At 46.0% G+C, this 25773-nt stretch overlaps 1 protein-coding gene across 1 annotated transcript; it reads left to right on the plus strand.

The window, feature by feature from the left end:
- Positions 1–11614: 11614 nt before the first annotated feature.
- Positions 11615–13243, plus strand: LOC107296156 (phostensin-like; the record flags this gene model as incomplete). The annotated part of the gene is made up of 1 exon (XM_015825502.1): positions 11615–13243. A coding segment is annotated over exon 1 (1629 nt), but the record flags the coding sequence as incomplete, so codon positions are not given.
- Between the last annotated feature and the right edge of the window lie 12530 nt (positions 13244–25773).

The raw sequence follows: 25773 nt of genomic DNA on the forward strand, positions 1-25773 counted from the left end.
AGAGTCTCAGCATCTTTTTTACATCGTGGTGACCAAAACTGGATGCAGTATTCCAAGTGTGGCCTTACTAAGGCATTGTAAAGTGGTATTAATACTTCACGTGATCTTGATTCTATCCCTCTGTTAATGCAGCCCAGCACTGTGTTGGCTTTTTTGGCAGCTGCAGCACACTGCTGGCTCATATTTAAGTGATTGTCCATTAGGACTAAATTAGACCCTTTAAGACTCTCTGGTTAGTTTCAATTTTGGTTAGCTTTCTGTGGTTTAGCATTTTGTACAAACCCTACTCGCTTAGTTGGTTTATAATTCAGAGTTTTTTAAGATCTCAGAAAAGGTTTCATTCAAAGACTAAGTTAAAACTATTAGCTGAGTACAGCTGGGGAGCTCAAACTGGAAAGTACCGATTTCTATTTTTATTGCCAAATTTTGAAATCAGGTTTCCAAATGAAAAATATCTAATGTGATATAAATGCAAGTCCATGCAATACAACGTTAATCTAACACAAAATATATGCAAGCAATTGATCAAAGATGTTGATCAAAAATTTCGAGCAGCACACACAAAGATGATCAACAATAAAGATTTTAAAATGCATTTGCAGTAGGAAACCAATCACTAAACCATGGAATAATGGAGTTGTTAAAGATGCATTAGAAGAGGATAGAAAAGTAGCAGAGAAAATGAATGAATGTTTTGCTTGTCTTCATGTAGAGGACACAAGACAGGCATCCACACCTGAGCTGATTTCTTCAGGAGGAAGACTAGACTGTTTGCAACAAAATGAGGTACAGTTTTTTTTTTTTAAAAAAATGTAGCTAACTTTTGCTGTATTTGCTAAATTAGGCAGATCCTGGTTGCCCATCATGATATCACTATCAATTGTAATACACTGCTATGTCCTGTCCTGTCCTGCTCTGTTCTGTTGTTTTGATTTTATTCCAATATTTAACTTTGATTTTGGTCTGTGATCATAATAAAGATTTTTAAAACTGCAACAAAAAAAGTAACAAAACATGAAGTCATAAATCAAATGGACAAACTAAAAACAAGTTCTCTGAGACCAGATACCATCCTCCAAAGCATTTTTGATATAAAATTGACATTCTTTTCACGAAAATATGTAACCTATCTAGTTTTACAATCTGTTTCCAGGGATTGGAAAAGAGCCTCTGTGACTGTGTGTGTGTTTTTTTAAAGGGATTAAATAACATTAAAAAGAAACTCTGGGCTACTTTAGCTAACAACAGTGCTTAGAAAAGTGGCTAAAAATATTATGGAAGAGAAAATAAGGAAATTCCTAAACAGTTTTGCTGGGAAGGAACCAGCGTGGCTTCTGCAAAAGTTAAGTTCTGACTTACAACTTCCAGACTTGTTGATGTTGTCAACAAGTGTGCAGACAAGAGTGATCAAACAGCTCTTATTTACTTCCAAAACATCTTTGACTCATTTGGTCCCTTCTGACTCTATGATTATGATTATTATCACCATCACCATCATCATCATCGGAAGGCTATCTGACTGAATGTGCCAAAGGAGCTTTTCCCAAAAGCAACTAAATTTTCTCATTTTTATTTTTTTTTAAATATTTTGCTTCTCATCCAAGAAGCTTCTAAACTGAAGCCGCTTGGTTGAGAAGTGAGATGTTTTCAAAGAAAAAAGGAGAAAGTCCAGTTGCCTTTTGGAAAAAGAACCTTTGGCACATTCAGTCAGATATTTTATCCATCTATCTATCTATCTATCTATCTATCTATCTATCTATCTATCTATCTATCTATCTATCTATCTATCTATCTATTCTCAAGAAAGAAAGTGGGATAATTTCTTGGTTGTTGGTATTTCTCCTTCGTGCTTTTTACAGAATTCAAGGCAAGCTATCCCAAGATAGCTCCTCCATGAACAGGCTACGTCCCATTAGGGGTTGTTTTTTTGTTGTGTTTTTTTTTTGAAAGTACCTTCAGAAAGTACTTTGTGCTTACGTGTACTTGAGTTCTAAGCAATCTTCCTGGATTCTTCGAACGACTATGAAAGACGGATCTTCATTAGCTCTCGGTCCTGCTGAAGGACTGCGCCAAGAAAGCCATGGCTCCAGCTCAGTGTGGCAACGTCGGGATGCAAAACATGGTTTGTAGTAATGCTGGCCCCGGATAGCTTGGAAGATATGGAAAATCTAACATGTATTCAGAAAACAGCGTCCATAGATCACATAGCGCAGTGATGGCGAACCTTTTGGAGACCGAGTGCCCAAAAACCGCCATGCCCCCCAGCCTGGCCCTGCTCCGGGCTCTGCCCCTGTCCTGCCCGCCTGCAGGGCCACTCACCGCCTCCAAGGCCCGTCGCACCAGATCGCCCAGGCGGCCTTTCAGTGCCATGGCAGCCACGCCCTCTGCCCGCACCCCGCAATATCATCTGCACACGATGGGGCGCAAGGGTGGAGTCTTGTCCTTGCTGCCTGGCTGCCATGTCCTTGACTGCGCTGCTCCACGTGGGCCATGTCTGGGGGATATAATCCTCCGGGGGGGCTGCTGGTGAGGAGGGAGCCATGGGAGAAGGTGGGGATGGGGCAATGGCGCACGTGCCCACAGAGAGGGCTCCGAGTGCCGCCTCTGGCATGTGTGCCATAGGTTCGCCACCACTCACATAGTGAAAGCCCTGGATGTTTGATAGTATTTAAACATGGAATGCATATAAGTAGTCCTCAATTTACGACCACAGTTGGGATCAGAATTTCAGTCGCTAAGAAAGCTGGTCATGCCCAATTTTCCCTTTTTTGCCATCTTCGTTACGCAAATCACTGCAGCTGTTAAGTGCATCACAAATCCAGTTTCTCCCATTGACTTTGCTTGTCTGACGCCAGCTGAGAAGGCCCCAAATGGTCATTACACGACTCTGGGATGCGGCAACCACCATAAATATAGGAGAGTTGTCAAGTGTCCAAGTTTTGATCACCTGACTGTGAGATGCTGCAATAGTCATAAGCGTGAGGACTGGTAGTAAGTCATTTTGTGTAGCTTCCAGTGGTCATTGAGCAAACAGTTGCAAGTCAAGTACTACCTGTATTTAAAGCCCCTAGTATGACCATCACAGGTGAGGGGAGAAGGGACAGCTTTTGTGCTTGAAGGCCCGACAGAAGAAGTTTGTGTGATGTTGTGAATTTTATCAAGTACCCAGCAGTTTTTAGCATTTACTATCTAGCACAGTGGTTCTCAACCTGTGGGTCGGGACCCCATTTGGGGTCGATCGACCATTTCATGGGGGTCGCCAAGCAAGGCTGTCCGCCATTTTTTTTGTCCGCCATTTTTTTTGTCCGCCATTTTTTCCCCCTTTTCTGGCAGGTGCCTTACCTCCCTTGGGCTGGGCCAGCTGGTGGTCGGCCTGCTCCGTCTCTGCCGCTTGCCAGCTACGCCTCGGCCAGCGCAGGGGGCGGAACCACACATGCGCGGCGCTCCCGGGCAGGGAAAGTCCTCGACGTACGACCGGTTGGGTAGTCCTCGACTTACGACCAGTTTAGTCCTCGACGTACGACCGGTTTAGTCCTCGACTTACGACCGGTTTAGTCCTCGACTTACGACCGGTTGGGGTCGCGGCATTAAAAAGGTTGAGAACCACTGATCTAGCACAGAGGTTGTCAACCTTTTCTTCACCACAGGAACCCCCCTCCCTTAAATATCTTTTGTGCCCACAGACCCCCAAGACTCAACTCAAGATATAAATCATAACATTTCTTCAAGCCTTTGCGGACCCCCTCGGTTGACATTGCCCCCCCCACAGGGTCTGAGGACCACCGATTGAGAACCAGCTGCTCTAGCACTAGCGTGGGTGCTTACTCCTCAGAGGAAATATAACCCACGCGACACACACCAGGACTCCCCCCAACCTGATCCTTTCCAGCCCAGCAGGACTGGGCTGTGGATGATGCAACCCGGCGCGTGGGAATTGTGTTTGCGCCAGTGGAAGGGGAGAGCCACGGCGGTGGGATTGGAGAGGTCCGTGGACTCCGCGCACGGAGGTGCAGGAAGAGGCAGATAATCGGCTTTTACGGATTAGAGGGAGGCCCGTCTGATTCTACGGGGCAGCATCTCCTCGGGGGGGTAGGGGGGGCTTTCTGGGGTCCAGCACCGGAGAGCCCTGCAATAATAGGAACCATCTCAAATGAAACATTTGCGACAGACCAACTCCTCCCTTCCTGTCTTCACCGCCCGCCAGCCAGCCAGCCAGCCAGCCTGCCNAACATCTTTTTTACATCGTGGTGACCAAAACTGGATGCAGTATTCCAAGTGTGGCCTTACTAAGGCATTGTAAAGTGGTATTAATACTTCACGTGATCTTGATTCTATCCCTCTGTTAATGCAGCCTAGCACTGTGTTGGCTTTTTTGGCAGCTGCAGCACACTGCTGGCTCATATTTAAGTGATTGTCCACTAGGACTGAATTAGACTCTTTAAGACTCTCTGGTTAGTTTCAATTTTGGTTAGCTTTCTGTGGTTTAGCATTTTGTACAAACCCTACTCGCTTAGTTGGTTTATAATTCAGAGTTTTTTAAGATCTCAGAAAAGGTTTCTATTAGGTGAGTACAGCTGGGGAGCTCAAACTGGAAAGTACCGATTTCTATTTTTATTGCCAAATGTTGAAATCAGGTTTCCAAATGAAAAATATCTAATGTGATATAAATGCAAGTCCATGCAATACAACGCTAATCTAACACAAAATATATGCAAGCAATTGATCAAAGATGTTGATTAAAAATTTCGAGCAGCACACACAAAGATGATCAACAATAAAGATTTTAAAATACATTTGCAGTAGGAAACCAATCACTGAATCATGGAATAATGGAGTTGTTAAAGATGCATTAGAAGAGGATAGAAAAGTAGCAGAGAAAATGAATGAATGTTTTGCTTGTCTTCATGTAGAGGACACAAGACGGGCATCCACACCTGAGCTGATTTCTTCAGGAGGAAGACTAGACTGTTTGCAACAAAGTGAGGTACAATTTTTTTTTAAAAAAAAAAATGTAGCTAACTTTTGCTGTATTTGCTAAATTAGGCAGATCCTGGTTGCCCATCATGATATCACTATCAGTTGTAATACGCTGCTATGTCCTGACCTGTCCTGCTCTGTTCTGTTCTGTTCTGTTTTGATTTTATTCCAATATTTAACTTTGATTTTGGTCTGTGATCATAATAAAGATTTTTAAAATTGCAACAAAAAAAGTAACAAAACATGAAGTCATAAATCAAATGGACAAACTAAAAACAAGTTCTCTGAGACCAGATACCATCCTCCAAAAAATTTTTGATATGAAATTGACATTCTTTTCACGAAAATATGTAACCTATCTAGTTTTACAATCTGTTTCCAGGGATTGGAAAAGAGCCTCTGTGACTGTGTGTGTGTTTTTTTAAAGGGATTAAATAACATTAAAAAGAAACTCTGGGCTACTTTAGCTAACAACAGTGCTTAGAAAAGTGGCTAAAAATATTGTGGAAGAGAAAGTAAGGAAATTCCTAAACAGTTTTGCTGGGAAGGAACCAGCGTGGCTTCTGCAAAAGTTAAGTTCTGACTTACAACTTCCAGACTTGTTGATGTTGTCAACAAGTGTGCAGACAAGAGTGATCAAACAGCTCTTATTTACTTCCAAAACATCTTTGACTCATTTGGTCCCTTCTGACTCTATGATTATGATTATTATCACCATCACCATCATCATCATCGGAAGGCTATCTGACTGAATGTGCCAAAGGAGCTTTTCCCAAAAGCAACTAAATTTTCTCATTTTTATTTTTTTTAAAATATTTTGCTTCTCATCCAAGAAGCTTCTAAACTGAAGCCGCTTGGTTGAGAAGTGAGATGTTTTCAAAGAAAAAAGGAGAAAGTCCAGTTGCCTTTTGGAAAAAGAACCTTTGGCACATTTAGTCAGATATTTTATCTACCTACCTACCTACCTACCTACCTACCTACCTACCTATCTATCTATCTATCTATCTATCTATCTATCTATCTATCTATCTATCTATCTATCTATTCTCAAGAAAGAAAGTGGGATAATTTCTTGGTTGTTGGTATTTCTCCTTTGTGCTTTTTACAGAATTCAAGGCAAGCGATCCCAAGATAGCTCCTCCATGAACAGGCTACGTCCCATTAGGGGTTGTTTTTTTATTGTGTTTTTTTGGAAAGTACCTTCAGAAAGTACTTTGTGCTTAAGTGTACTTGAGTTCTAAGCAATCTTCCTGGATTCTTTGACCGACTATGAAAGACAGATCTTCATTAGCTCTCAGTCCTGCTGATGGACTGCGCCAAGAAAGCCATGGCTCCAGCTCAGTGTGGCAACGTCGGGATGCAAAACATGATTTGTAGTAATGCTGGCCCTGGATGGCTTGGAAGATATGCAAAATCTAACATGTATTCAGAAAACAGCGTCCATAGATCACATAGTGCAGTGATGGCGAACCTTTTGGAGACCAAGTGCCCAAAAACCGCCATGCCCCCCAGCCTGGCCCTGCTCCGGGCTCTGCCCCTGTCCTGCCCGCCTGCAGGGCCACTCACCACCTCCAAGGCCCGTCGCACCAGATCGCCCAGGCGGCCTTTCAGTGCCATGGCAGCCACGCCCTCCGCCCGCACCCCGCAATATCATCTGCACACAATGGGGCGCAAGGGTGGAGTCTTGTCCTTGCTGCCTGGCTGCCATGTCCTTGACTGCGCTGCTCCACGCGGGCCATGTCTGGGGGAGATAATCCTCCGGGGGGGCTGCTGGTGAGGAGGGAGCCATGGGAGAAGATGGGGATGGGGCAATGGCGCACGTGCCCACAGAGAGGGCTCCGAGTGCCGCCTCTGGCACGTGTGCCATAGGTTCGCCACCACTGACATAGTGAAAGCCCTGGATGTTTGACAGTATTTAAACATGGAATGCATATAAGTAGTCCTCAATTTACGACCACAGTTGGGATCAGAATTTCAGTTGCTAAGAAAGCTGGTCATGTCCAATTTTCCCTTTTTTGCCATCTTCGTTACACAAATCACTGTAGTTGTTAAGTGCATCACAAATCCAGTTTCTCCCATTGACTTTGCTTGTCTGACGCCAGCTGAGAAGGCCCCAAATGGCCATTACACGACTCTGGGATGCGGCAACCACCATAAATATAGGAGGGTTGTCAAGTGTCCAAGTTTTGATCACCTGACTGTGAGATGCTGCAATAGTCATAAGCGTGAGGACCGGTAGTAAGTCATTTTTTGTAGCTTCCAGTGGTCATTAAGCAAACAGTTGCAAGTCAAGTACTACCTGTATTTAAAGCCCCTAGTATGACCATCACAGGTGAGGGGAGAAGGGACAGCTTTTGTGCTTGAAGGCCTGACAGAAGAAGTTTGTGTGATCTTGTGAATTTTATCAAGTACCCAGCAGTTTTTAGCATTTACTATCTAGCACAGTGGTTCTCAACCTGTGGGTCGGGACCCCATTTGGGGTCGATCGACCATTTCATGGGGGTCGCCAAGCAAGGCTGTCCGCCATTTTTTTGTCCGCCATTTTTTTTGTCCGCCATTTTTTCCCCCTTTTCTGGCAGGTGCCTTACCTCCCTTGGGCTGGGCCAGCTGGTGGTCGGCCTGCTCCGTCTCTGCCGCTTGCCAGCTACGCCTCGGCCGGCGCAGGGGGCGGAACCACACAAGCGCGGCGCTCCCGGGCAGGGAAAGTCCTCGACTTACGACCGGTTGGGTAGGCCTCGACTTACGACCGGTTTAGTCCTCGACGTACGACCGGTTTAGTCCTCGACTTACGACCGGTTTAGTCCTCGACTTACGACCGGTTGGGGTCGCGGCATTAAAAAGGTTGAGAACCACTGATCTAGCACAGAGGTTGTCAACCTTTTCTTCACCACAGGAAACCCCCTCCCTTAAATATCTTTTGTGCCCACAGACCCCCAAGACTCAACTCAAGATATAAATCATAACATTTCTTCAAGCCTTTGCGGACCCCCTGGGATGACATTGCCCCCCCCCAGGGTCTGAGGACCACCGATTGAGAACCAGCTGCTCTAGCACTAGCATGGGTGCTTACTCCTCAGAGGAAATATAACCCACGCGACACACACCAGGGCTCCCCCCAACCTGATCCTTTCCAGCCGAGCAGGACCACAAGTCCCATCAGAGCCACAGCGGCTGTGGATGATGCAACCCGGCGCGTGGGAATTGTGTTTGCGCCAGTGGAAGGGGAGAGCTCCGGCGGTGGGATTGGAGAGGTCCGTGGACTCCGCGCACGGAGGTGCAGGAAGAGGCAGATAATCGGCTTTTACGGATTAGAGGGAGGCCCGTCTGATTCTACGGGGCAGCATCTCCTCGTCGGTCTCCGGGGGGGGGGAGAGAAGGGGAAAGGGGGGGGGCTTTCCGGGGTCCAGCACCGGAGAGCCCTGCAATAATAGGAAACCTCTCAAATGAAACATTTGCGACAGACCAACTCCTCCCTTCCTGTCTTCACCGCCCGCCAGCCAGCCAGCCAGCCTGCCTGTCTCCTGCCCCCCCCCCCCCGGCCGCATTTGTCTGCTTCCCGCCCCGCCCCGCCCCTTTTCATTGTCCTCCCCTTCTGTTTATACACAAAGACCCCCCCATCCTCCCCTTTCCTCTTTCTTCCCCCTCTCGGGCTCCGTCCTCCCTTCGCTTTCGATCTTTCCTCCCCCCCCCTTCACATTCCTTCCTTCCTCTCTTCTCTCCTCCTCCCCTTCTCTCCCCCCCTCTCTCTTTCTCTCTCTCCCGTCTCCCTTCTCCTCCTCTGAAAGGATTTTAGCAGCCGGGCGGAGGTGGAGTTGGGCGGCAGAGGATTAGAAGCGGAGGCGCTCAGAGACCGGCAGAGATTTCTTCCCCCCACCAGCTCCTCCGTCGTGCGCCTTCGCCTCGACCGCGTCTCCTGGGAAAGCAGCCGAAGGAAGAAGGAGGAGGAGGAGGAGGAGGAGGAGGCGGCGGCAAAGGATCGGAGCGCCCCAACCCTTCACCTCCAGCGAGAACCCTGACTCAGATCCGCCTAGATCCCTCCCTTCCTTTGGACTGGCAAAAAAAGAAAGAAAAAAAAAAAAGGGAAGAGAAAGCGAGGCGGCTGAAAATAAAAAATAAAAAAAAAAATCCCCTCCATTCCGAGCCAACGGACCCGACCGGCTGGAGCCAGACGAGCTTCCTCCAGCCATGGACCGAGCGAAGGATCTAGTAGTCTCTCGCCTGCCTCGGGCTTCCAAGATCCAGCGGGCTTGAAAGCGTACGTACGCCAGGGATCCATTGCTTTGCTCCCTGCTTCGGAGGATCGTGGGGAGGGGGGGGGGTATTCCTGGCGTCTAGGGGGAATCGAGGAACCAGGGGGCTTCGGTTGGGGGTTCTCCTCAGTTGGGGTGTGGGATCCCCGTCTGCTCAGCCTTCAGATCCCGCCTGATCAGGACCAGGATCAGGATCTTTGAAGCGTTCTGATCAGGATCTTTGAAGCGTTCCTCGAGAGGCGGGAAGCGGAGGGAAAGAAAGGGACTTTTTTGGCTCTCCCTCGCCTGGATGTACAGTACACGTGTTGCTCCCTTTTTGACGTTTCTACGGATCCAGCCCTAATTCTCCGGAAGAGTATTCGCCCCCGCCCCACCCCGCTCTCTCAAAAGGGTTTTTTTTCATCTTCTGCATCGCTTGTGCATATCTGGGGACGGTGAGTTCACACACACCAACGTTTTTTAAGAAGATTATTTTAAGGCTTCTTTTTCCAAATTCCTGGAAGGATCAGTTCTTGGAAGTCTCTAGTTGCACGCCATTCTTTTTTCCGGGAAAATTACCAAGCGGCAATTCATCTTTTGGGCTCCTGGATTCCAAGTGAAGACTTGGTCTTCCCCATCGGCTGGTTCGGTGCCTTTTGGCTTTCCAGAATATAAAAGTTGGCTTGTGGTACCAAGCAAGGCGCGCTCGGTGTTGCCTTTTGTTCCACCAGTGGGTTTTTGTAGATCTTTGAACAGCTGGAATTAACGTGAAATTCCGAAGCTCGGATTCTGGTAATGTTTAAATTATATTTATCTTGTTGACCTTCCTCTCGCAAGCCCCTTCCTGTCCAACTTTGGGGGGTTTCTTCGGACCCACCCAGAATCTCTTTTCTTTCACACCTTCCGTTTCCTCCAAATTTGCTTTTGAAAATTCTAACGTTTATCACTGTTGCTACATTTCTTGTAAATACACCGAAGTCTGATTTCTGCCAATGTGCCAGTTATGGGTTCTTGAAACCACCTCCCCAGTCTGGCTTCAGATTAAAAAAAACATGCCCCCTCTATTACTCTAGAGGTCTGTGCAAACATTTGTGTCTGAAGTGCCAATTTTATTTAAACAGACAATGAGAAGGAAATTCGCTCTATTCCTCCTGGGTCACTGTTGTTTGCCATCAAATTTCCTCTCCCGGGGTGAACAGCCTCCTCTGTACTCTTGCTGCAATCCTATACATCCCTTGCCTGTGAGTTATTCTCACTGCATGCTTATTTCTGAGCTGGTGGCATAACACTGCACTGTAAATAAGCCTGCCCCATTGTCATCTTCTTGCAATATCCCTTGCCTCTTCCTATCACTGCACGAGGCTGTTTTCATCTAGATTGCTTACTCGGGCATAACTAGGTTCCTTGCATTCTTTTTATTATTATTAACAGCCATAAAGAAAGCTTAGATTAGAACACTGATAGCAATACAAAACACATGGAAGGAAGCTGTGTTTTTTTAAAAAAAATCTTCTATAGTTCCTCTTCCCTTTTCCATGCTCTTCCACCCCTTTAACTGCCTTGAGCTGGCCATCAAGATGGGGGTCAAATCTTGTAAACAAACCTAATCACCTTTGCCTCTGCTTCCTTGCTAGGATGTCTGGATTCATTGTGTAAAGAGCCCGGTGTAGTACTGTCACCTCCCCAACACACCAGAGACAGTGTGTGTGTGACATGGGTTGGAAAGAGTGAGCAGATGAGGAGAGGGAGGAGGAAGGGAGAAAAACATCAAAGGTTGAGCTTGAAGGAAGCCTTCTCTCTCTCTCTCTCTCTCTCTCTCTCTCTCTCTCTCTCTCTCTCTCTCTCTCTCTCTCTCTNATAGCTAAAGGGACTTAATGTTGCAATGTCTTCTGACAGATCATCTTCCTCTTCCTGATCCTTCAAGCTACTCTTTCCCATTTTCTTTTTTCTGAATGTGTTCTTTGTACTCTCCCACCTTTCTGTCTCCTTTTCCAATCCAGCTCTCCCTCATTTCACCTCCTATCTGTCACTTCCTCCCATCTGATCATTTTTTTTATCTCTGAGCCTCCATTTTCTGTTACTCTAATATTGTCCTTCCTCTCCTTTCCAGCCACTGCCCATTTCTCTTAACCCCCTTCTGCTCGTTGCCAATTCTGTTCCAGATCCTTTTCTTTCTCTTTCTTCGCTCCCTCTTTTATTCCATTCTTTTCCTTGCCTCTTTTGTTTTTGTGTTGCTTTTAAGTTGCTCTCCCAAGCCACTTTTTCCCCCTCTCTGTTTTTTTCCCTTGCTTTGTGCCTTCTCACCCCCTGAACATATCCCACCCAATCTTTTCTTTTCTTTTTTTTTCACTCCTTTTTTCCCCCCAGATTTCCCTCCTGTTTCCTGCTATCTCACACCTCCAGCAAAGATGTCTTCAACTCCTCCGCTGCCAGAATGGAAACTCCAGTTACTGGAGCGTCGACGAAAGGAGGAAGAGGAAGCCCGGCGGCGGGAACAGGAGCAGCAAGACCGCATGGCTAAGATGCCAGCTTGGAAACGGGAGATCATTGAACGACGCCGGGCCAAGCAAGGTTCCAGCACTTCTTTTTCTGAACCAAACGGACCAGGAGAAACTGAGAGTGGCCCAGCCTCTGTGCCTGCTGCATCGTCATCCTACCAAGAGGGGGAGCCAGAGAGTTCGGTGCTACAGGAGAAGATTGGCCCAGTCCACCAAAATCCTTTCATTCAGCTGGAGAAGCGCCGCCATCATCAGGAGTCTGGCCCTCCAGAAAGCGAACTTGCGAATACCAAAGCCAAACAAATAGTGGATCTGTGTGGGCAGATTCCAGGCGTCCGGACCCTGCGGGCAGACAATGTCATTATAATAGAAACAGCCCATGGGGCACCACCGGCACAGCTGGCTAGTGACCGCCACTCGGGAGAAGCCAAATCAGGCAGCATGGAGTCCCTCAACGAGCTCTTGGCCCGCCGTGGGGGCAGCGTGACCGAGATCCGTGCAGGCGAGGTCTTCATTGTCAAGTCGGCTTTGAGCCGCAGCGTGGAGGATCTCAACGCCGTGGGCCGAGCTGAGCATCGGGCATCGCTGCCCGAGCAGCGCCAAGGGCGGGTGAGCAAACTGCTCAGCCGGTTCAGCCAAGAGGACGGTGGAGGGGTGGTGATGCCATCACACCCGGTGAAGTCCCTCAGCACTGAGAATTTAACTGAAAGCACCTTTGGAGGAAAGAAGCCAGCCCATTCTTCAGTAGACTTCACCTCATCCCGGCTGCCTTGCGTCAGTCGCCTCCCGAGCCCTCCCTGCGACCTCCCGGGACTGACGTCCCCAGGGCCTTGCACTGTGGCATCTTATCGAAGCCAGTTTGAAGCTAAATCAAGCGGTGGGGAGGGCTGGCCAGATAGTCCTCCAAGGCGCTCGCCCACTGGGAAAAGATGGGGAAGGGAGGCCGTGTCCCCAGACAGAGGACCCAGGGTGGAGAGCAATGATTTGGAGGCGGCAGTGGAAAGCCACCCAGCTGAGGAGGATGTCCAGGGCAAAGCCTTGGCCAACCTGCACCTCCACTCCAGGAACTCCTTCATGGTTGTGCCACTGCGGGCTTCAGCCTCCCCTCCCCCAGAACCCAAACAGGAAGCCAGCCCTTCTCCTCCTTCAGCCAAGCCCCCAGTCCCCACTTCCTGCTCTTCACCCAGCTGTGAACAACTTCTCCCGGACGCTGTGGAGGAGCCGCCGCCCGAGGCCGAGGCCATGAGACGCAGCGGCAACAGCAAAGTTAAGGAGGATGTCAGGATGGGAGGCCTGGGCCGGGTCTCATCCCCCCATCCAGCAATGCAGCGTCGCAGTGGCAACACCATCACAATCAATCCTCGGAAGGCCTCCATGTCACCTGTCATGGCTGTGGAGAATGGCATCGAGAGCTCTCCGCCACTGGCTATGATGCCCATGAAGAAACGCTACCCCACAGTGGAGGAGATCCAGGTGATTGGGGGCTACCTCTCCCTGCAGAGATCTTGTCTTGCAAAGAACGACCGACATCGGAAAAAGGTAGGCAAGGTGCTCCTCCAAGCCCTTCTGGTCAGCTATGTATTTTGCTATTTGCAGCTATTTGCATTTTATAAACATCTGCACTTTTGCATTTGTCTTGTTCTATGGCCTTTGGGTGGCCACAACTTTTTCAGGTGCTTGCTTGTTACGCCCTCCACAACCACCATCCTGTGATTGCTATCACCTCTGCCTGCATTCTTGTTCCTTTATTCCTTTATTTCTCTGACGCTGTGGGAGATATTCACCTCAGAAAGTGAATATTTCTAGAACAATTCCATTTCTAGAAATTCTTGTTGAAGGATGCAGGATTCAACTCAAAGCTGGTAACCAAACTACTCTTTTGCCTTACTAGAACTTGATATTTTTAATGTAATACAAAACTTTGGCTTTTGTAAGGCAGATCCCTATTCCTCCCTTTTTACAGATGGGCAAATGAAGCAAAGAAAATTGAGTTTGTTCTTAGTTGGCACACATGTTCAGGACACACAAGGCTTTAAATCCCTGCCTTTCACAGTTTCAAACTCAGTGTTTTAGCCTACAGTCCCTAACTTTCCATTGACAATGTACTTGTAATACTAACCTTTCCTTTTATGCTAAATACAATAGTGCAAAATATTTTTTTTGTCTGTTGAAAGGTCCTCGGGATACAGAGCAATTTCACACCCTGCCACACACAGTAAAACAATATCTAGTACCTCTGATCACTTGTTCTGCAGAGGTCAGTGGAGTAGAGTAGAGTAGAGTAGAATAGAATAGAATAGAATAGAATAGAAGCTGGAAGGGACCTTGGAGGTCTTCTAGTCCAGCCCTCTGCTCAAGCAGGAGAACCTATATCATTTCAGACAAATGACTGTCTAGTCTCTTCTTAAAAACCTCCAGTGATGGAGCACCTATTCAAGGATTCTGTGAGGTGTTCGTTCCACAGTAAGAACAAAGATGGAAGAAGCCATACAGAAAACCAGCACCACCATCCCCAAAATTCATGAATGATTAAATCTTCATCCAGACACACTGCCTTTTTCTTCTTCTGTGCAATTTTGTCCCCAGCTGCTCTGTGTTTATCTCTTTCCACGGTTCTTCCTTTTAATTTCCTCCTTACCTTGAGTTGTCAGCAATACTCAGAGGAAGACAGCTACATCCTGTAAATTGCATTAAGGTTTCCTAATGTACAATTTAAAAAAAAAACATGCTGGATTTGAAGCTTAATCCATAGTTCTTGGTAGGGATGTTTTTATGCAAGCTGCAAAATACACTTTGGAGCTTCCTTTGTAGGGTTTCAGGGTTCACACAATGCCTAATCAAAATGAAATAACTAATATGGGCAGGTAGAATTATTTTATTCATTTGCAAATTACTTTTGCAGGCCAATTTTGAATGGCCTTTAGACATATGTGATATTTATAGACAGACCTCAGGAGTGGTGACTAAAGGCCAGCTCCTTTGTTGTGTTGACTGCATTTTTCAAGCATATTTCCAGAATACAAATCTTGGCTTACTTCAAAGAGTGATCAATATCGTAGTTGTAGTTAATATTCAACCGCTTGTTCATCCGAAATTTCATCAGGTGTTGGCTGTGACCTCTTGAAAGCAATTCCTGCTAAAAAGTCACTCGTTCCTATTATGGAACGAGACATTAAGGGGATCTCTTCTCCAATGCATTTATTTATTGGGTTTGTGTGCTACTAAATCTATATACGGTAGATTCACAGTGATTCATGGCGCATGAACAAACTTACAATATAACTTTATTAGTTAATTCTAAACCAGCAACAAAATCATACATATAATTCATATGACACTCAACCACTTTACCATTTTTTCTGAGCAATATATACCTTAACACTCCCACATGTACTTGTACAAAATGATAGAATAGAATAGAGACATTATCTAAGAAAAGAAAAGTTTGCATTTTCTGAGGAGTATGTCAAAGATGAGAGTCTTTTGAAGCTAAAATACTTTTTTTCAACTAAATATGACATTCCAGCACTGATTTTCACATATTCTGCTTAGAACCAAGCATTGGGGTGGAGACTGAGGTCTAGAAACTCTGTTTGCTGTTGAGCATGGCAGGATAAAGAAATAGTGAGGAAGGGTGATTTGACTTCCACCCTACAGTGTCTCCCCTTAACTTTAGTTTCCTCCTATCATCTGCTTGCTAAGTGCTTGCTTAGAAACTTTCCCAATTTTCAGAGGAAAATATGGTAAAATATGAATAGAAGAAGAACTAAACACCTGCGTACCATTACTTTCTATCTGCCGGTTCTCCCATTTAAGATCGCAGCGCTGCTTTATAGTGGCTGTGAAAATCTAAAGCAGAGGTCCCCAATCTTTTGGGCACCAGGGACTGGTTCCATGGAGAGAGATTTTTCCGTGGACCGGAGGGTGCGTGGTTTTGTGTGCTGCCTGCATCCCACGGATGGGGCTTTGCTTGTTTGTGTGGATCGGTTGCTGGTATGCCGCGGCCCGGTACTAGTTCACGGACCAGGGGTTGGGGACCCCTGGTCTAAAGTTTCTTGACACAGCACACTATTAAGCATTTTGTTTTTCCCTCAAAGCGTATATGTGCAGATCAGATGTGTTAATTTTTAGGATGATGTATAGAGCGGGACTGTTACCAATTTTCCTGCCCCCAAAATGAAAGTGGAATGGCAGGAAACGTGTGTAGGTGCCAGTTGGACTATTTAGTAAGAAGATTGATTGAGGTGTAGGGCTGGCAAAGCAGAAGTATATAAAAAGTCAGATGAGGAGAGAATGTAAAGAGGTCCCTAGGGTAAGCGATATAAAGTCAGAAGAAGGCATGGTCAGAGCAGCGAGCCAAGGAATGCTCTGTAGCAGCAGCCATGCATTTACTTTTTAATGGAAATAAGGCGAAACAGAGAAGATACACTATCAGACTTCCAGATAGAACTTAAGATGGGAGAAGCATCCTCGTGTTGAGATTCCATTGTGAGTTTGAGAGACAAAGGGATGTCTGATCATTTGCACTCCCTGTCTGCAAAAGGCATTAATTAGCTGGAGATTGTATTAGCATCAACAAAGATTTCCTCAGTTTTCATCCACGTCTGCTTGCCCTCTGTTAATTGTACAGGAGAGACAGATCTCTATGTTTTTTGGATAATAAGACATTCCCACTAACGTGTTGTGTCTATGGAGATTCTCAGTCATCCAGGTCAAGGTTATCTCAAAGGTGCTTTTTCAAGAGGCAACTGGACTTTCTTATTTTTCTTTGAAGACGTTTTACTTCTCATCCCAGAAGCTTCTTCAGAGCTGAAGAAGCTTCTTGGATGAGAAGCGAAACGTCTTCAAAGAAAAACAAGAAAGTCCAGTTGCCTCTTGAAAAAGCACATTTGAGACATTAAAAGTGTTGTGTTTAGCAACCTAAGAATCAGAATAGATGTGGAAAGGAGCTTTGAGGTCTTCTAGTCCAACCCCCTGCTCAAGCAGGAGATCCTGTACCATTTCAGACAAGTCCAGTCTCTTCTTAAAAACCTCCAGTGTTGGAGCATTCACTGCTTCTGGAGGCAGGTTGTTCCACTGGTTAATTGTTCTAACTGTCAGGAAGTTTCTCCTTAGTTCTAGGTTGCTCCTCTCCTTGATTAGTTTCCATCCATTGTTTCTTGTCTTGCCTTGTGGTGCTTTGGAAAATAAGTTGACCTCGTCTTCTTTCCGGCAGCCCCTCAAATACTGGAATACCGCTATCATGTCCCTCCTAGTCCTTCTTTTGTCTAGACAAGCTAAACCCAAATTCTGCAACCATTCTTCTTATGTCCAACCTAGGTCCAAGCATGTCCAATTGACCTCTTCCTTGAGCATCAGTCCAACGAACGTGAGCCTGAGGATGCAGAATTTGCTGCCCCAAGTTCACTGTGTGAAACGGGTTAGGCTGGCCTCGAGAACATCATGGTACTATTTGCACACACATTTCCACAGAAGTCTTCAGTCCTCTTCCACAAAAGCCTTTTCATCCTAGCAAGTCTACCCCATGTTCTCGGGTCACCAGATACGCCCCAAGCCGAATAGAGGCAGTCTGTCTTTTCTGTCCATCATTAGACCGTTATTTAGTTAAATCATTAGCAATTGAAGGAATCTCCCGAGTCTTTTTTGTTTTCTGCAGCTGGCTTTAAAAATGCTGCTCATTTTCTAGACCCTTGTTGTAAATATCTCCTCCCCCCCCCTTTTAGGGTTATGAACTGGGTTCCTTCTCAATCCTTCCATTTTTATTGCCAAGAAAACAGCATACACATGTTGATGAAGTCACTGGAATCAAGCAGGACTCAAAGGAAACTTTGCATTTACAAGCCATGTATAATACCCATGATGATCAGTGAATGAAAAGGAGGTGGGGTGCCCAGAGTAACTAGCTAGCAATTTAACTAAATATAGGCCTTATGCAGATCTTTTGTCAGCTTTTCATTATCACTCATTAAGGAGATCCCTTCTGGTAATTAGTTACCGCTGGAACGCAGAGTTCTTCTGTGTATTATACTACACTCAGTTAATAAGTGTAAATGGATTTTAAGATTCTTGGCTTTTCAAAAGAAACTTTGAGCGTTATATTTAGAAGACAGGGAAGTGGTTGGAGAGAAAGATTTGGTCATTTTAAGGAGTACAATTAGGCATATTCCAGGCTAATGGCTCAGGGTCTTGAGTTTCTTGGAGATCACCTATCAAACACAAAAAATCAAAAGTCCAGGTAGTTCAGATGAATAGATACAGGTTTATTGTATGCTGAAACTGTACAAGAATCTGAACTACTGTCAAAGTTGGTGGTAGATAAGAGTCAAGGCAATGGTGGGATTCAACATCTGGTTCTCTGCATGGATGCAGGCCTGGGTCTCTGAGGCCTAGAATGGACTTCTGGAAGTGACATCCATACACTTCCTGTGGGCTGTTCTAGGCCTGGGAGACCTCCTCCAGGCCTTCGAGTTCTAGAATGGACTTCCAGAAGTAGCATGGGTTCAGCCGGTTCTCTGAACTCAACAAAATTTAGCTACTGGTTCTACTGAACCGGTGTGAACCGGCTGAATCCCACCACTGAGTCAAGGGAATTCAAAGTGGGCTGGATTTAGATTGCTTGTGGACACAAAGGTACTTGAGACTGATGACCTGTTTGACTCCTCCCTCAGGATCAGCCTGATCATCTCCTACATTACCTTTCCATAACAGTTTTCTCTTATCCTACCCAAATAACTGGGAAGTACCTCCTGATAGTCCTCGCTACTAGGAAGAATGGAAATAAGGGCCCAGTGGTGCTCATTCTCCATAGTGGCCTCTCTTCTCTGGAACAGCTTGTTTTCTGGAACACATATGGTCCTCACCCTCCTAGCCTTCTAGAAGAGGATGAAAATGTGGCCCTTCCAGAGGACATTTGGGAAGATTGATAAATCATGATGCCTGTCATTCCTTTGAGGAAGGCCAAATCAAACAACAAGTACCACCGAGATTCCAAAAATTCTACTTTATTAGTGTAGGCTATATTAAAAGAATTTTGAAAGCCTGTTCAGAATCTTCAGTGTCCTTTTCTAAAGACGACAAGGTCAAGGTAGGGCTATTCGGAATCTCTTTTTCACATTTTCTATTTTCCCAGCCACTATTTTTTCTCTCCCACTTCCTCCTCAAGGCCGGAGCTCAATTTCTTGAAACTAGCATCTCTCAATTTCGTGATTTTTAGTGTTGTAGTTTCATTAACGTTGGAAGACCTGAAACACCAGGTGAGGGATGGACCATTGTGCAGAAAATGTATCTATTGTGGTTGCTAGGAACTGAAACCAGCTTGATGGCATATAATGCAAGTGCCCTTTCAGGGGGGAAAAAAAGTTTATTCTGTTATTTTAGATCACAGAACATAGAAATGAGAAAGAAACCATAGTTAACAGTTGTTGTGGCTTGGGTTTGAAGCAACCAAAATGAAAGTTAGACTACCTCTTACTCTTTAAAGGGAGACATGCTGCTTTAAGGATCGACCCCTAATGTCAAACCGGACCGTTACAAACTCTTGAGTTCAAATGGATTAATTCATCCTGGAGAGGCATAGAAGTAATCCTCGATGTATAACCATTTGTTTAGTGACGGTTTGAAGTTACAACCACATTGAAAAAAGTGACCTGACCATTTTTCACACTTACGACCATTGCAGCATCCCCATGGTCACGCGATCAAAATTCGGATGCTTCACAACTGGTTCATATTTATGACACTTTCAGTATCCGGGAGTCTTGTGACAATCTTTTGTGAGCAAAGTCAAAGAGGAAGCCGGATTCACTTAACAACCATGTTACTAATTTAACAACTCTGTTGTTAAATTAACAACTCTGTTACTAACTCTGTTACTAACTGAACAACTCCGTCACGAAAGGTCATAAAATGGGGCAAACCTCACTTAACTGTCTCACTTAGCCAAATAAATTGTGGTCATAAGCTGAGGACTACCCATATTTACCATGCAGTTGGAATTGACTGGAGTCCCATTCAGGCGTTATTTTCCCATGTTCCGTTCTCATCATTCTGAGCATGCAAATGAAAATTGAGTTCCTCTGCCTTCAGGCTTCACTGTTGGCAGCTGGGAGCTGAGCTCTGCGTGAGATTGGTTTGAGGTAATGTACAAATTCAGGGTTCCCGGCAGATGTTGGCTTCCTGCAACAGACAATCTGGGTTTTGAATATGGAAACTCCCTCTTCATTTATGTCATCTGCCTGAGTAGCAAAGCTGAGGGGCAGATTACTCCTGCCCTATGTTGGGCATAGAAACCTTTTAACTCCCTCTTAAGTGCATTCTTGGGATTGCTTTTGCATAAGGAGTGAAAGTCCCCTGGATAGAATTCATTCCTGTAAATTCAAGAAAAACAAATTCATAAAAAAAAAGAAAAGGAAGGAATTGAACTGGTGGCTTAATTCTGCTCTTTTGAGTGACCAGCCATTACATAGACCGGTGGTTCTCAACCTTTTTTTTTTTTTCACTACGGACCCACCAAGACTTAATTCAAGTTTTAAAGCACCAGATTTAATGAATGAGGTTGAGAACCACTGCCATAGATGCTTGATCTCTTCTTCCCTTTGACAGTCAAGGCTTTTCATATTCCTTCTCTTTCATCTTTACATCAAAGGGACTTATGCTTTAGAAGCATGGCTGGCTGGGGAATTTGCGGATTTGAAGTCCACGGGTCTTAAAGTTGCCAAGGTTGGACGCTCCTGATTTAGAGCATTCCTTATAATAATGAGAGTCTAATATATTATGATTTATTTATTTATGATAAGTCAACCTAGCAGCTTTGGAAGATGAGTGAAAAAGAGGCCACAATTCCATGGTAGGTGAAAACTGCTCCATGCTTATAGTTTGCCTACTCTGGTATCAACTGATTGTTGTATACATAAAAGCTTTCTTTCATTTTATTATCGTGCATGCAATATCTTGTTCTTAATTTCTATATTTAGAAGTCACAATCTTCCCTAGATCTTTTCCTTCTTTAGGCGTGAATGAAAATGGGTTTCTCCACTCCATCGCATACATTACAAAAAAATGTACAAGCCGTGCCACCTTACTCTTGAGTTATTGCTTTTCATTAGATTTTCAAGGTAGTATCCATAACTCTCTTGCCTCTATTTCAATGGCAGCCTGGGCATCACATTGTCCTGAGTTAATGTCTAGCCCAGGGGTAGGCAACCTTGGCTCTTTTATGACCCGTGGACTTCAACTCCCAGAATTCCTGAGCATAGCTGGCTCAGGAATTCTGCGAGTTGAAGTCCACGAGTCATAAAAGAGCCAAGGTTGCCTACCCCTAGTCTAGCCAGAAAAACGTAGCTCTGTCCTCCAACAGAACAAATAAAGTAGGCCTAGGCATTTTACAGCCCCTGCCCACGTTCAGCCCTTTGGCAGTTCCTGTCCAATTCACGTGGTTTGCTTTTATTTTTAAAGATGATTTCTATTTTTTTTTCAAATTATGTGTCTATATGCATGCATGCCTATGGACCTTCACAGCCCTATTGGTTTGGCCCTCCACGCCAGTCCGAATTTCTCATGTGGCCTGTTGGGCAAAATTATTGTCCACCCCTGGAATAGAGGAAAACAGCTATTGTATTGCTGCCTGAGACAATCACCCCCCTTTAATGGTACCCTGAGTCTAGTTGCCTCTCAAAATAATATCCATCATAGGAAACAAGAATTTTCAGCAAAGATTGACAGGCTTTCTGAGAACTCAAACAAAGCTGATTATTTCAGGCTTAATAACCAGCTTGCTTAGCAGTAAAAAACCTGGTCCTAATTGTGGTGATAAGTTGAGGACCACCTGTATGCATTTCATATTTAAATACTGTATTCCAATATTGTAAAACCAAACAAACAGGGTTTTCACACTGTACAGTACAGATCAGTAGTGGCGAACCTATGGCACGGGTGCCAGAGGCGGCACTCGGAGCCCTCTCTGTGGGCACACGTGCCGTTGCCCCAGCCTCGCCTCTCCCTGGACCCCCGTGCCCACATGGAGCAGGGCAGCCAAGGACATGGCAGCCAGACAGCATAGACAAGACTCTGCCTTCACACCCCATCGTGCACAGTTGATACTCTAGGGCGCGGGCAGAGGCATGACTGCCATAGCGCTGCTGGGCTGCCTGGGCGATCTGCGGCGGAGGTGGTGAGTGGCCCTGCGGGCAGGCGGGGCGGGGGATGGGGCAGGGGGTGGAGCGGGGACGGAGCCAGTTTTTGGGCACTCGGTCTCTAAAAGGTTCGCCATCACTGGTATAGATGCTAGATTTTGAATATCTGGCAAGCCATCCAGGGGCAGCATTCTTCCAAACCACATTTTGCATCCTGGAGTTGCTATTTGTGACTTCCCCAACTGGCTCCCGACAAGCAAAGTCAATGGGATAAGTTGGATTCATTTAATGACCATGTGATTCACATAACAGCTGCAGTGATTTGCATAACAACTGTAACAAAAAAGGTAGGAGAATTGGGCATGACATACCCAATAGGTCCCATTAACATCTGCTCTTGGGTAGCCATTAAAGGAAAACAGAAAAGCCTAATTTTTGATCCGCATGTTTTGATCTTCGTCCTGCCCCACCCTTGGCCTTTTCCATCTCTCTGACTTGTCTTATTCTGTCCAGTCTCTTTTGTGGCATCCCTTAGGAAAATTCCAGCCTTTCAATTCCCTCTTGGATTCTTTCTCCTTTCTTCCTTCACAAATAGCCCTTTTATCTAATTGCTTGCCTAAAGCAGCCAGCCTTCGCTGGGTTTCCCCCTCCTGCCTCCAGGCTACATTTCATTGGCGTGAGCTATCACCGCCTGGCTGGTGTCCAGAGCTGACACAACAACCTCTCAGAGGAAGCAAAGCCAGCTGACATCAGCTGAATGCCACTTTTTGCCCATTGGCCTTCTTCTTCCTCTTTTGAGCAAGCAAAGCTACGGAAATTCATGGGCTCTGACTTCTGCCCTGGGCCGAAAACCCCAATCAGGAAAGACAACATTCAACAGGCTTGTCGGGGGGCCTGGATCAGCTCACGTGCTGAGGGAAAAGTCAACCCGTGTTTAGCAAAGATGGAAAATACATGAACAAGACATTGAGTGCCCTAGGACAGCGGTTCTCAACCTATGGTTCGCGACCCCATTTGGGGTCGATCGACCATTTCACGGGGGTCGCCAAGCAAGGCTGTCCGCCATTTTTTCCCCTTTTCCGGCGGGTGCCTTACCTCCCTTGGGCTGGGCCAGCTGGTGGTCGGCCTGCTCCGTCTCTGCCGCTTGCCAGCTACGCCTCNGGTTGGGTAGTCCTCAACTTACGACCGGTTTAGTCCTCAACTTACGACTGGTTTAGTCCTCGACTTACGACCGGTTTAGTCCTCGACTTACGACCGGTTGGGGGGTTGCGGCATTAAAAAGGTTGAGAACCACTGCCCTAGGAGGATCTCAGGGGGCTTCTAGTTAGCATAAATCTTCCTAGGCAGCAGTTGGTCATTTCGTTCTTTGAGATACTATCTCTCTAAGGATCATTTCTGCTGGATTAAAACCCATATAGAATTGAGTCAGACCTGGCTGAAGGGTATAGGCCAGTGGTTCTCAACCTGTGGGTTGGGACCCCATTTGGGGTCGATCGACCATTTCACGGGGGTCGCCAAGTAAGGCTGTCCGCCATTTTTTTTGTCCACCATTTTTTCCCCTTTTCCGGCAGGTGCCTTACCTCCCTTGGGCTGGGCCAGCTGGTGGTCGGCCTGCTCCGTCTCTGCCGCTTGCCAGCTACGCCTCGGCCGGTGCAGGGGGCGGAACCACGCATGCGCGGCGCTCCCAGGCAGGGAAAGTCCTCGACTTACGACCGGTTGGGTAGTCCTCGACTTACGACCGGTTGGGTAGTCCTCGACTTACGACCGGTTTAGTCCTCGACTTACGACCGGTTTAGTCCTCGACTTACGACTGGTTGGGGTCGCGGCATTAAAAAGGTTGAGAACCACTGGTATAGGCTCAGGTATGGAGAATTTCCATGGAACTGTTGGGAATGTCAGCTCCACTTCAGGGTGTGAATCATTTAAAGAGGAAGAACAAAAGTGGAATGACTGAGGTCTTATGTCATAGCATCTAGTTGAGCTGCTTGCTTGAGAGAGGAAGGAAGGAAGAAGAAACTGGAGATGTGGTTGCCTTTGAAGGCTTTGGTTCATTCCACAACTGCAGGGCCACGAAGGAGGGAATCAACCATACAAAAGAGCATTGCATACTTTACATTTAGTGTCAGTGTCTCAAATAATTCTGGGTCTTGGGTAGGATAAACTAATGCAAGAACCTCCATCATGACATTGGACGTGGGAGAAAGCAGCTGTTCCATGTATACATCATTAGCATCTGATACTCTGCCAGCACTTTTAATTCTTTCCAAATCCAGAATCACTTTCATCTCAAGAGGCACACTGAATGTTGTACTTTGCATATTAGTTTTACTTTTATTAATTTACCTGGGGGTTGTGTATTTTTTCCCCGGGTGTCTTCTTCTCTCTTCTCAGCTGAATTGAACAGGTTTGCCAGAGGCGTTAAAATCAGGATGCACTGCACCTTCCCTGTTCTGGTGTCTTCAAGTCAGTGTTTGCAGGGACTTTTCTTCAAGATTTCAAAAGAGGCTCTTAAGGCTGAGGCAGTGTGGCTGGCCCAAAATCATCCAACTGGCTTTTTGTCCCTGAGGCAGCACCTGTCTGTTCTAACATCACCAATGATATAATAATAATAATAATAATAATAATAATAATAATAATAATAATAATAATAATAATAATAATAATAATAATAATAATAATAATAATAATAATAATAATAATAATAATAATAATAAAAATAATAAAAATAATGATGATGATGATGATGATGATGATGATGATGTAAGGGACCTTGGAGGTCATCTAGTCCAACCCCCTGCTCAGGCAGGAAACCCTATACCAGTGATGGCGAACCTTTTAAAGACCGAGTGCCCAAACTGCAACCCAAAATCCACTTATTTATTGCCGGGTGCCAGGTGGGCGTGGCCCGCTGGTGGGCGTGGCTGTGGTGGTCATGGCAGATTGGGTGGGTGTGGCAAAGGTGGGCGTGATCACCTCCGTGATGCTCGTGGAGAGGGGCGCCTGTGGGGGCCGGGCAGTGTTGGGGGAGATCCAGGGGGTCTCTGGCAGGTGGGGCGTTGGGCAGGAGGCTCATCCTGCGGGGTGAAGCAAGGCAAGGCGATGCAGGATGGGGGTGCCATTGTCACAGGGCAAGGTGAGGCAGGGGCTGGGGTGGCTACTGCCTGACTCCATCGGCCCCTGCACACAGAGGCCAGCGAGCGCATGGGTGCTGGGATGCATCCGGCCATGTGGAACCTCGGCGAGTTAGCGGGCAGCTGGTTGAAGAGGGACAGTTGCCATCTCCGGGGAATGGCGCGTGTGCCCACAGAGAGGGCTCTGAGTGCCACCTCTGGCACGTGTGCCATAGGTTCGCCACCACTGCCCTATACCATTTCGGACAAATGGCTGTCCAGTCTCTTCTTAAAAAACTTCCAGTGTTGGAGCATTCACCACTTCTGGAGGCAGATTGTTCCACTGGTTAATTGTTCTAACGGTCAGGAAGTTTCTCCTTAGTTCTAGGTTGCTTCTCTCCTTGATTAGTTTCCATCCGTTGCTTCTTGTCCTACCTTCAGGCGCTTTGGAGAATAGCTTGACTCCCTCTTCTTTGTGGCAGCCCCTGAGATACTGAAAGACTGCTATCATGTCCCCCCTCGTCCTTCTCTTCATTAAACTAGACATACCCAATTCCATCAACCTTTCCTTATATGCTTTAGCCTCCAGCACTTATTAGAGGTAGCCTGTAAAAATCCAGACAACCACCAGGTGGTAGGAAAGTGTTACAGAAATGTTGAACTATTTGCTGCCATCTAATGATCATTTCAGTTACTGCAGCCCAGATCTGGTAGTCTCAAATCATGGTCAGTGAAACCAACCAACAGCTGTCTTCTTGATTTCCTCATTACCACAGTAGACTTTTAAATAATTTTTTAAAAAGTGCTCATTTTTCCTGGATAACACAGG

The sequence above is a fragment of the Protobothrops mucrosquamatus genome, unplaced genomic scaffold, assembly GCF_001527695.2.
Source record: "Protobothrops mucrosquamatus isolate PMUCROS unplaced genomic scaffold, P.Mucros_1.0 scaffold2668, whole genome shotgun sequence".
NCBI lineage: Eukaryota > Metazoa > Chordata > Lepidosauria > Squamata > Viperidae > Protobothrops > Protobothrops mucrosquamatus.